Consider the following 13,105-nt stretch of genomic DNA (forward strand, 5'->3'; position numbering starts at 1 on the left):
CTTGCCGTCGCATGGCCTTGTTGGCCTCATTGTAGAACAGATTTATTGCTTTATTCACATGAGTCGTCATAACAAACACAAGTCATGCTTCTGATGGTAGCAGAATGGCTAAGCATGGATAAAATAATGGCCAATTATAAAGGCAAAAGAAAAGTATTAGGTATACTTTATACGTTTTTTTAGAAAAACAATATTTCATTTCTCGTCCCATCCAGAAATACAACAAGCATTTCTCCTCAAACATCAGATTTTCTGCGTCTTAGAAATGTGCTGTTCTTTTTATCCTTGCAATGTCCTGTGGCCCAGGACTTGTGACTGCTTTGATCGCCTTGCCTCGTTTTAAAAATGATCACACCTGCTTTCCAGTCTAGAAAACCTGATATATGTGTTTCTTTGTAACAAACAAGCAAGCAACCAAAAACACTCTCAACTTTCTCCAGGTTATTGTAATCACTGTAGGAGTCGTCAGAATTTAATCCATGGTTTAAAGCCCCACTTGAAACTCTTTCGCTCTTCCAGTGGTTCTGAGCAGGGGCTCCCTAGACCCGCCATAGGTAAGTGACGCGTGAAGCAGCAGCACCTTCCCAGGCTTCAGCTTGTGCTGCATGGCCAGTGACTGTGTTTCTGAATTGTCTTTCTGTCCACACAGTTTGCACACCACACATATGGAGAGCCACGCCTGGGGGGAGCCCACGGGATTCCTACACTTCTAGCACTGAGATGAAACATAACCTAAGAAGGGTACAGGGCAGGGCACCTGCAGCCCAGTGGTGTTTTAGTTCTGTGAAGGGTGGGAGGGCTTCTCTCACGATCCAGAAAGACGTTCTTGAGGAGGGGACGTTGGGGTTAGGTTTGGAAGGAGTGTCATTGGGTAGGTGAGGATATGAAGACATTGCAGGTGAAGGAAATGAGGTAATGGGATGGGAAAGGGCCAAGTGCTTCTAAACGTTAGAAAATGCATCGTTCAGTTGCTATGACCAGGAAGAGAAGCGGCAGTCACATCTGAACTCCCCAACATCAATAAAGGAGTCATGCTCTAAAGGTGAATTTTCAGAAATTGTAATCTGATAACCTGTTGTAAGAAGAACCACACACTTGAGGAATACATGATCAGGCCTAATTTATGACGGTGGGAATGAAGAGGATTTGGCAATGGATTAGATAGAGAGACAAGTTGTCCGATAATATGTAGCAACCACAGTAAAACCACAGGCTAGTGTTTATGGTATGCAGGCTCTCTGAGGTCAGTGCCGGGAGCACCTGTGGTGTTATCGCCTTTTTACAGGTGAGGTAACCCAGGTCCAGAGGTGATAAGTGACTTGCGCAGTGAAGTTTCAGTTCATCCCTCCAACGCCCATGGTTGGGATTTGTGATTGAGCAGAAGTGCAGATGGCTGCGTCACGACCTTTGGATCTAGTGTCCTGTGGAGATGGCCGAGTGGGAACTCAGCTAACAAAGCTGGACGTGAGTCACTCCTGGTGACAGAAACTAAAGAACCCAATGAATTAAGCTGGACTTTGAGCAGTGGTGCCCAGCATTCTTTAGTCTGGGGACTTTGCATTTTAAAAACTGATCATATTTAATGAACTAAAGCTCGAATGTCATTGTTAAATAAATTTGTATGTTGTAAATCATAACATTGACAGACACTAAAAAATGGAGAAAACTGTAGATGAGGAGACATTTATTTAGCGTAAAGTTAGTACTTGATGCGTATGTGGGCTCAGGACGGCTCCCAGTGATTCCTGGGCTTGACAGAGCTTCAAAGCCCTGAGACAGGGGCCGGGAGACCCCTGGGAAGTCCAAAGAGCCAGGTGATGGGTGAATGCAGGGTCAGACATTAAAGGTAAAGAGGTGGAAACAGGCCCAGGTAGTACTTTGTGATTCCACTTGTGACTTTGCTGCTTTAAGACTGAAGTTAGAAATGAGAGGGAGGAACGAGGTTGCTGAGCCATGACGTTGGGGGCTCTGAGTCATGACTGAGTGTCTGTGTCGCTGGCAGTAGGATAAGGAGTGGGAAAGCAGATGCAGGCAGGAGCTGAGAAACTCTGGCTAGTGTCAGGCTGAGCATGCCGATATCCATGGAGGTGACCTGAGGACACCCATGGGTGGTTTCCAGGTGCTCATGGGAGCCTCCTCCCTAATAAACTGGATATATGTCCAGTGCAGCATTGTTTTATTGAGAGAGAGAGAAAGTAAACAACCTAAATATCCAAGACATTAAAAATGGAGGAAACTGAAGATGAGGAGACATTTTATTTATTTAGCATAAAGCATGTACTTGATGTATATGCAGGCTCAGGATGACACCCACATATGCATCAGAATCAGAAGAACATACTGAGTGTTTCATCCCCTTGAGGGATTGTGCTCTTCTGTAAACTGTCAGTGGGGATATAAAAATAAATGTATAGAATTAATTTGTTTCATTAAATAAGTACTTACTAAGCTCCTAGTATATGCCAATCACTGTTCCAAGTATTAGGGATCTGCAGTGAACAAAACAGATGAAATTCAATTAACTAGTTAGATGTTAAGGACGGGAATTCTATCTAATAAAGAGGGACTATGCTGATTGACCCTCACGCCGTCACAAAGATGGCAGCGCCCACAGCCAATAAGGAGGGAATATGCTAATTGACTGCCCTGCCCTCAAAGATTGCAGTGCCCACAGCCACAAGATGGCTGACAGGGGAGGAGGGCAGTTGTGGGCTATTAGGGGAGGGGAGGGCAGTTAGGGGCGACCAGGCCTGCAGGGGAGGGCAGTTAGGGGTGACCAGGCCGACAGGGGAGGGCAGTTAGCAGTGATTGGGCCTGCAGGGGAGGGCAATTAGGGGTGACCGGGCCTGCAAAGGAGGGCAGTTAGGGGCGATTGGGCCTGCAGGGGAGCAGTTAGGCATCAATCAGGCTGGCAGGGGAGTGGTTAGGGGGCTGATCAGGCTGGCAGGCAGAAGTGGTTAGGGGCAATCCGGCAGGCAGGCAGGTGAGCAGTTGGGAGTCAGCAGTCCTGGATTGTAGGATTGTAAGGGGATGCAGTCAGACATCCCCTGAGGGGTCCCAGATTGGAGAGGGTGCAGGCTGGGCTGAGGGACACTCCCCACCCCAGTGCATGAATTTCGTGCACCAAGTATCAAACACAACATATCAGGTGGTGAGAATTATCATGGAGAACAGGGGAAGGGGGACAGACAGAGGGGAGGAATTACTATTTTATATCGAGTGGTCAGAAAATTCTTCTCTAATGAGGTGAGTTTTTAAAAGAGATCAAAAGGAAGAGAAGAATGAGGCTAAGAGAAGATCTGGGTGGAATGGGTCCCAGCCAGAGGAATAGCAAGTGTGAGGGCAGAGAGGCAGGAGGGGATCAGTGTTTCCAGGACTGGGCTGGGGGACCAGGAAGGGGGCAAAGTCCAAGAGGGATGGGTCAATTTCATAAGGTCTTTCAGCCCTTGTAAGGGTCTTGGCTTTCCCTTTGAGTGAGATGGAAAGTCATCGGAAGGTCCTGAGCGGAGGACAAACAAGGTCTGACTTAGATTTTTACAGGCACATTCTTCACAGCAGACCTGGGTGGCAAGTAGTGACACATCTTGAGGTGGTGCTCATGGCATTTGCTGATGCCCTGCATGTGGGATGTGAGAGATGGAGAGGACTCTTTCCATGAATTACGTTAAATTGCAGCTTTAATTTTTTTAATATGAAAAAAAAATTTATGTAAAAAAGGAAGCTCCTTCTGGAGCAGTACTTTTCAAAGCCTGTTCCTTGGGCCCTGATGTTTCTCAGGGGTCCTGCAGAGGATACTGAGCAGATGGGCCCCAGACATCCCACTTCTGTTGATATTTGATTCAACCAGAACCATCCTGCTTGTACTTATTTATGTATTGGAGTTCTGTGTGAATTTGCATTGAAAAAAAAGTAAGTTTCAACTATTAGTAATAAAGGAAGTTTAAAGAACATAGCTCTGTATTTAAATCACATAATGACTTAAACCTATATTGTTTTATAGGACTTGAAACATAAATCAAGCATAGAGTAACTCTTTATTAGAAACTAGAGGCCTGGTGCACAAAAATTCATGCACTTGTTGGGGGGGGGGGGGTGTCCCTCAGACTGGCCTGTGCTCTCTCACAGTCCAGGACCCCTCAGGAGACGTCCACCTGCTGGCTTAGGCCTGCTCCCCAGGGTATTGAGCCTAAGCTGGCAGTCAGATATCCTTCTGGCAGCCCAGGAGCCCTCGGGGGATGTTTGACTGATGGCTTAGGCGGGGTGTGGGCCTAAGCCACAGTCAGACATTTTTAGCACTGCTGAGGAAGTGGGAGAGGCTCCCACCACCACCGCTGTGCTCACAGCCATCAGCCCAGCTTGTGGCTGAGCAGAGCTCCCCCTGTGGGAGTGCACTGACCACCAGGGGGCAGCTCCTGCATTGAGTATCTGCTCCCTGGTGGTCAGTGCACATCATAGTGACTGGTCATTCCTGGTCATTCTGCCATTAGAGGCAATTTGCATATTACCCTTTTATTATATAGGATTAGAAACTGAATTTTGCTGAGTTAATAACTTGCTTTTTGGAGGCAGTGAATTGCAGTAGCTTCTTTGCAGTGTCAGTTTCCCTGGAATGCATGAGGCCATGGAGAACCCTCGCCCAGTGAACCATACGCGTGGTGCACTCAGTCAGTATGGAGTGTGCACGCAAGATCACTATGAGTTTTCAAGCAGAAAAACTGCACCAAAATCCATTCATCTTAAATGTGATTAGTAACTATGGTAGATTTCTGTAGTATATATTGTAATTCAAAATCAGTCAGCCATCTTCAAGATGTCTTTTTTTTCTTTTTCAAAATATATTGCAAGAGGGAGAATTTCAAATTGGCATTTTTTTGATTGAGACTCTGTCATTTGAATTTTACTCCTCTTATATTCAGTGACTGTTGCTATCTTTTTCATTTAAGCAAAAATTAGACAGCTGAGGGGGGAAGTCATTTTTGCAATTAAGTTGAGACAGGTGTTTCTGTCAACGTAAGAGACGTTCAAACCTGTAGAGAATTTTTATGAGTTTATCTGAGTCAAACTGACAGTAATTGCCAGGAAGCAAAACCTCAATGGATTGAGGAAGTGCTCTGGAGAATGGCAGTTTTGTAGTTAATCTTATACATTACAATTAAAGCAGGAGGCATGAGGAGGGTCACATGAAATCCATCCATGACGGGTTAGGGAGGCAGGAGAAAGCAAGGCGGGGAAATCTCTGAGATTGGATAAAGAGTAAAATGAAGTGACAGATTCTTGAGTTACTGTGATTACTGTTCAGAGTTGTATGAGCACCAATGAGGGGGCAGGGACACACCCTTTCCCTGAACTTTTGCAGCCAGAGTCCGGGCCACTGAGGAATGAGGATTGCAGGAAACTGGCATGAAAAACCTATGCTGGACAACAAGGCAGGTGCAATTATGAAATCAACTGGGAGCCAGATACAGACTGAGAGCTCCTCAGATCGGCATTGCGGATTTTAAACATCCTGTCTTCCTGCTCATTGGTGCTCATACAACTCTGAGCATTAATCACAGTGACTATGAGCATTTGGTTCTTTTCCCTTAATATTTCATTTGTTCTTAGGAAGGCCCTGATTTGTTTGGAATAGTTTAGGCCAGTGGTCGGCAAACTCATTAGTCAACAGAGCCAAATATCAACAGTACAATGATTGAAATTTCTTTTGAGAGCCAAATTTTTTTTAAATATATTTTATTAATTTTTTACAGAGAGGAAGGGAGAGAGATAGAGAGTTAGAAACATCGATGAGAGAGAAACATCGACCAGCTGCCTCCTGCACATCTCCCACTGGGGATATGCCCGCAACCAAGGTACATGCCCTTTGACCAGAATCGAACCTGGGACCCTTCAGTCCACAGGCCAACGCTCTATCCACCGAGCCAAACCGGTTTCAGCCCAAATTTTTTAAACTTAAACTATATAGGTAGGTACATTGTTATTAACTTAATTAGGGTACTCCTAAGCTGGCCTTTGCTAAAAACGTCCTCAATCTGATTGAGGTACGTTCGCTGAGGTCGACCCCTTCCAACTCTCCCATCCACACTCGTCTTGTATACTTGTTTTGTCTATCACTAGTACTAACCATTGCACAATGAGACTGCTGACTGACTGGCTCACTCAACTCGTGCATGAATCGCACACGCCTCCCTTGCACTGCGTATCCTGCAGCCCGCCTGCGCCGCGTCCCGTCGCCCCACTGACCGACCAACACCTCCCCCCGCTCCCCGCTTCTTCTAACGCCACTTCTTCAAAATAGACTCGCCCAGGCTGCCACTTTAGGCCATGACTAAAAACAAATTTGAATTATGAGCAGGTTGAATTCAATTAACACCGAGACAATTTTCTGAATTGAAGAATTCTCTTGGTTTTGTTTTTCTTATAATAACTGATAGTTAGGTGAAAGATAATTTTTAAGCAACTGTATGTGTGTATATGTAAAACTATAGCTTTAGAGTTTTTCAATGGATAAAAACAAATTTTATATACCTATGCCTTTTTTTTTTAATTTGGAATTTGTCTCATTATTTATCTCACTCTTGTCTCTTTTTCTCTTTCTTTTATTTTATTTTTTAACAAAGTTCCATGCTTACTATAAAGAGCCTGCAGGTGAGCAAACAGACCTGCCAGTACTTTGGCCTCTCAGTCTTATTGAGCAGGAAAATAAATCGCTGGGAGAAGTCAATAGAATTCTATCTTTAACATTTCAGTTTCGCTCATATTTAGCACTTTACGACAATTTCAATAACCGTTGAAGGCTAATTATTCCGTTTGAGCTAGAATATTCATGGGGTGATTGCTTAAAAACCTTTGTTCTGGAAATACTTACTGAGTGCCTACTGAGTGCCTGGAGCTACACCAGAGGGCGGGAATACACTCCCCACCCGGAGGAGTTTATACAGGGTGTCCCAAAATTCACGCAAGAAGTAATTTTGATAGAAAACACAGGTTTATAATTAAAAATTGTAAATTTTTTATTGATTCATAAAGTATACAGTATAGGGTTATGTATGGAATAGCACATCGGGTAAATGGCCTCCACAGCTTTGCTGGCACATACTCAAAGCCGTGGTCTTCATTGGTCTTCATTGCCCCTGCTCCTGGGCCATCATTTGTACTTGGTAATGCTTATCAAATTGAAGGGATTGAAATCAAAGGGCAACAGATATTAGAATCTGATTCAATAAACCAAGTAAAATTAGGCTTTTATTTTTGTTGTTGTTGTTAATGCTCATGCAAAATTCAAATCTTGAGTGAATTTTGGGACACCCTATAGATGAGTGGGGGCAGGGAGGGAGCATCCTTACACAATTGTGTCACAGAATCAGAGGCACTGGGGTGTGCAACTATCAATGGTCCTGTAGCAGAGCTAGTGACTATCTATCCTTAACTAGGACCTGGGGTGTCTCTAGAGCATATGACAGCTATGTGGCTCTTGAAGGATGATGAGATCAGGATGAGAGGGAAGGACCAGCATTCCAGGCAGAAGGAAAAATGTGACAATTGGACAGGGATATGATAGACCAGCCTGTCAAACACAGTGAGGCACGTGATGGGCATGGGGCCTGGGCTGTATGGGGAAGAGCAAAGACCAGAGAAAGAGAGCGATTGGTACCCCGTTTGGAGTCTTCTATGCACACGAAACCCTTAGGATTTGACCCTGTATAGGCAGTAGGTGATCCTGGAAGGCTTTTAAGCAAGGAGTCTGCAGTTTGCAAAGACAGTTCTGGGACAGTGTGGTGGTAGGGGGACCAGTTCAATACTCTCACTGGCTACCTGGCTACTGCATGTGATACCATTTATTCATTCAACAAATATTTTTGCTACCGATGTCTATATGTTAAATGCTTCTTTTGTGCTAAGCCCTACATCTGTGATTTGAAGTTCTGCTAGTCTTCCTGCTTAGTTGTCTCAATGGCCAATATAGCCAATTTCAGTCAAAGTATTGACCCCTGAGTAAAATTGTCCCACAAAGCTCTTTGTGAAGTGTTGCAGTAAATGGCTGCTTTTGTGCATGTATAGTCATAACTCTCTAGTCTGTTGTTGTGATGACTTTTATGGTTGTCATTTATGATTTTGGGAATATAGAATGTTAGAGCCTGAAAATCTTGGATGTCATCTAGGCCAAATTCTTCGTTAATGGTGATGTTCACTTAGCTGGTTAATTCCAGGGCTGGAATGTGGGCTGTTTGCAAATTTGAGGTTCTTGCTTTTTGAGATGCAAAGGACAAGACTTCCATATTAGGTGTTTGCCACATTAACTGAGGAAAGAGAAGGGCATGACTTCTTTCTATCCTCTGTATCTATGCTAACATACAGATCTCATGTTTCCCTACCTGACCCAGGGTTTTACTACTCTCTCATAGTCCCCCCTAGCAAGTTCTTGATCACAGTTAACCCTGTGGCCCTTTCTTCCAGTGAGCTGATAGGTAGTAAACCTCAGAATGTTAAATTTCGTTGTCACATGGCAAACCTGGTTATAGCCCCAGCTGCCCACTACTAATAAACTTAAGGGCTATAAAACCTTGTCAGCCCACAGCCTCAGATGGAGTAGAGATATTCTGCCCTAGTACTGAGTCTCAAGAAGGAAAGGTAAGAAGTCTCTAGGAGTTTCGTAAATGAGAGCTGAGCCTCCCTCCCTGGGGCCCACCTGTCCTGTCTCTGAGCGGGTCTTGCTGTGTCCACAGACACGGGCTCAGTCCGCAGTCTGCAGACAGGCGTGGGAGAGCTCCATGGGGAAACGCGATTCTGGCATGGAAAGGACTACTGCAATTTCGTCTTCAAAGACTGGATCCAACTGGATAAACCCTTTGCTGGTGAGTTCCGTGGTAGTGGATGGCTGCTTATATTTTCTCTTTTTGCTTGTCAGCATCTAACAAGTATGCCAATGCATGATCTAATGTCTTGTTTTCCTTTGAATATTTGCTAAAACTTTGAAGAATATTTGCTAAATCATAATTCAGTCATATAATTAAGGATTGCTTATAATTATAGTAAGAAAAAAAACATGAAATAGAGCTTACTTGTTTCAAACCATCAGGTTTTATATAGGCATACTTTGGGGGTAATGATCTGTCATTCTCCAAAAGATGGCACAATCCCTTTGCTCATCCTTCTGCTTATCATCTTCATTTTTATCATTAAAGTGACACATTTTTAGATTATCACTGTGCTTCTACGTCTAAGAGGAGATAGAGATGGCACTGCATATGTAGCCTGACATTATTTCAACAGGGTAAAACAGGAAAATATAAGGTCAAGTACACAGCCTTAGGTAATTTGTACCAGCTCACATCTTGCCTTGCCTAGTGACTATCTAACACTAAGGGAGGAGGAAACATATTTGGGGAGGTGCATGGGGGATTGTGATCTATGCTTCACTTGGTTATGAAGGTATTGCTCCACCCAAGCCAAGAAATATACACATACGTGGACATTACCACGTTCCCTTTGACTTATCATAGTGGGGTCAGCTCTGGGGGTCAGGTGGCTTCTGTCCCTGGCACAGAAGTTAGTGACGATTCTTGCCTGGTACACCTGGGCAGATTTCATAGACAGGTACTCCACCCCCCGGATGCCATGGCATGACATTGGCTCTGTGGTCCACGGAAAGGCGGCTCGTGATGTGGCACGTCACTTCATCCAGCGCTGGAACTTCACAAAGGTACATGGATGGTCTTATCATGGTTCAGTCCACATAGAGAGACAGGCCTGGGAGAGGAGGCACCTAGGGGATTGGAAGAGGCCTTGGTGGCCACAGCTGTGCCAGTCATCTGCTCTTGGGTGCCTGGGAGTCAGAGCTCCTGAGTCTGTGGGTAAAAGGAAATGTTCCTGAACTTTCACATTACAGAGAATTTAGAGCAGAGAGGAATAGATGCTACGATCAGGGCCAGTGGTTTTCACCTTTTAACATCTTGGCTGCTCAGTGTTGATTAAGCATCTGGCCTGGCTGGTGCTCACCCGGAAGGCTATTGAAGGGGAATGGGAGTCTTGTTTAGTTGGCTGAGCTCAAACTTTCAAGTCTTTCCAATCCTGGCATTGCACTGGGTTCATATTGGAGAGGGGCTCTGAGCCAAGTGAGCAGGATGAGGGATGTAGCCATTTTGTTTTTATCCCAATTGTGTCTTCTTTAGTTTGTCTTCATTACTCTTGGGAATTTGACCTAACATTTATAAGTTAAGTGCCTATCATCCAGGTGTTATTTAGATTCCTTTTTATTTACTTTAAAAAGTGAGGAGACATTCATTATTCTTCCCAGTAATTTGGGAAAAGACTGTTTTATCAAAAAAATTACTGTTTATAATGCTATGTAAGTGAAAGCTTTAACCTACTAGGCAAGCAAAGATTTAAAAAAAACAAAACACTGCTAATACCTACAATTGGGTTTTGAATTTTTGATGATCTTATACCCTGCTTCTGGGGGCTAAATTGGTACAGCACAAAAAACTTCTTAAAAGGTATATAACCTTTTGACTCAGAAAATCTTTTCCAGGCATTTAAGTTAAGGAAATAACCCAATTAGCTAATTTATTTTTATATTGCTTCCAATAATTCAAATAAAATGAGAAGTAACTGAAATGCTTATTAATAGTAATTTATTAAACAAGTTATGCTCTTTCCATACCATTTGACACTGGAGTTATTTTAAAATGACATGAAGTGCTATATTGTTATGGCAAGATATCTGCAACATAGTAAAATATCAGTTTACAAAAGAGTAACCCCCTTTTTGCAATTATATATCTCTATAACTCAATTATATTTAAGCTTTCTAAAGAACACATGCCTACTACCAAAGGTAAAAGAAATAAAAAAGGAGTTCTCCATCTCTGGGAAATAGAAAAAAACAACCAAAAATAATGTGTTACCTCTTCACCTAGAAACATCCACTGTTAACAATGTTTTTTTCTGTTTCAAATAAACCTGAATTTCTTTTATAATCAAAATGTAAAAGAATGGAACTGTTTTCTTATTTGAAATTTTTTACCTTCTTTTTAATTATTTTAGATTATGAAACCAAAATATCGGTCCCTTTCTTATCCTTTTCTACTTCCAAAATCTCACACAACAGCCCATGAGTTGAAATACCAAGTGCCTGGGTCCGTCCGTGCTAACGTTCAGGTCAGTCTTGCTTTTCTTTATCACAAAGTGCTACTGGGCAAAATGGCTCTTTCTGGACTAAGTGCCTGTGGCATTGGTTTCATTCACATTTTTCAATGAGGACAACTCCCATCTTCCCAGTACACTTTATAACTGTATACATTGTTCCCAGAGTTACATAGCATTAGGTCAGCATGTGTGGCGTAAGAATCTTCAAGGTAGCCTGTATTTTCAGAGTTATGCACCCTCACAACAAAATTCAGCGTATGTTTGAGTGGACTAAGAATTAAAACTTCTATTTGTTCAACCTTTGTTATTTCTACTAATGGACAATAATGCAGTTCTTTGGGGATGATGGGAAATCAAGATATTTCCCAGTGTGATCATATTTATCTAAATTTTCCTTATGGGTTTTCTTTTGAGATATTTGACTATTTCTGTTCACAATTATATTTTCCAATTTCATTACACTGTTCATGTGATAAAATTAAATAAAGTGCTTTGCAGGGGGCTATTTTGTAATAAATGTCACACACTGAATAATGAAATAACGTTTTGAGGATGGCACCATCAATGATATTAGTAGGATTTGACTTTGAATTTCAGTAGCCTTATAGGTACAATTTTTTAAGTTATTGATTAGAGCAAGAATTGTACCAGATCTTTTATATACAGGGAAGGTAAAGTAGGTTTACAGTTGTTCATATGGGGGAAAAAACCCCATGCTAGTTAAATAAATAATAATACAAGAATAAACCCTATGTTTTGTGTACTCATAACTGTACCAGGTAAACCTACTTTTGCTGACCCCTTTATAACAGACAAAACTGATTATGAATTAGATCATTTTATATATTCCTAATAAGTATAGGTTATTATTTTTCCTTCAATTTCTGTTGACCTCTTGAAGCAAAGCTTCAACATTCATTTCAAATCAGGAATAGTAAATCTATTTTCATAGTGATGCTTATGTGATGTCCTGTTACTACTTAGGGAAGGTCAAATAATAAAAGTTTATTGAGCACCTATTATATGCCCAACATTTCACTGCAATACTAGTTAGAATGCTGACAGCCAGTGGTGTCTTAGTGTTGAAAAGCCTTCCCTGTCATGGAGTGTACCCTCCCATGCCCAGCCACAGTCTACTCGGCAGCATCGCTGACAGGCTCTGCCACCACTCAAATGCATCCTTTAATGTGCTCACTAGTGATAGCAAACAGTAACAGCACTTACTGGGTGCCAGGTCTGCTGCACACTCCACACTAATTCATTTAATTCTCTCCACCACCCTACAGAGTAGATACTCCATTTTATAGAGTGGAAATCTGAGGCACAAAGCAGTTAAGAAACTTGACCAAGATCAAAGCCACTGAATGGCTGAGCTAAGCTTTGAACCTAGACAGTCCTGCTCTGTGTCAGGTGTCTGCGCTGGAAGCTCTTATTGTAATCTGGGTGGGAGCAGGTGAGTGTCTGAATGCAGGGAGGCAGCATGAGTGAGGAAGCTGAGAGCTAAAGTGACAGGGCCAGGATCAGACAGCTAATTAAAAGTAGACTCAAGATTAGATCTCTAAATGAATCTAATTGCTTTTTAGCATATATTAATCTGAACAGTATCTATTTGAGGGAAAAGGAGTAATCATATTATTATCAAGTTAGAGCTAAGGTGGCCATATCATATGGCTCATACCAGGACACTTTGGGGAGTGAAAGTGGCACTATTAATAAATACACCATAATACCAGGCACTCTGGTGAAATTGTGGAATTATTCTGGAAAAGTACAAATGGGCATCCCACTCAGCCACCAGATGAGGTACCCCTGAAATATTCTTGATAGAAATGCCTTATGGTTTCCCATTTTGATTGACAGTTGTGTTGAGTGGGAGAAGAAATAGTCAGGACTTGATTGCCAGCTGGGCTCCTTCGTTATGGGATACGTCCAAGGACCAGTACCCCATCCACCTACTCTC

General features: G+C 42.6%; 1 protein-coding gene across 4 annotated transcripts in view; it reads left to right on the forward strand.

The window, feature by feature from the left end:
* The window catches only part of PLD1 (phospholipase D1), a 199,049-nt gene that overhangs the window by 127,371 nt on the left and 58,573 nt on the right, over positions 1-13,105 (forward strand). For 3 of the 4 annotated variants that reach the window (XM_070406795.1, XM_070406794.1, XM_070406796.1), the window contains 4 exons: positions 441-554; positions 8,724-8,852; positions 9,582-9,700; positions 11,044-11,157. In XM_070406795.1, the coding sequence (XP_070262896.1) occupies positions 441-554; positions 8,724-8,852; positions 9,582-9,700; positions 11,044-11,157 (476 nt within the window). The remainder of the gene's footprint in view (positions 1-440; positions 555-8,723; positions 8,853-9,581; positions 9,701-11,043; positions 11,158-13,105) is intronic. The other variant, XM_070406797.1, reaches the window with a different exon arrangement.

The sequence above is a fragment of the Myotis yumanensis genome, unplaced genomic scaffold (genome assembly GCF_028538775.1).
Source record: "Myotis yumanensis isolate MYYU_CA2020_CCGP unplaced genomic scaffold, mMyoYum1.0.hap1 SCAF_2, whole genome shotgun sequence".
NCBI classification, from domain to species: domain Eukaryota; kingdom Metazoa; phylum Chordata; class Mammalia; order Chiroptera; family Vespertilionidae; genus Myotis; species Myotis yumanensis.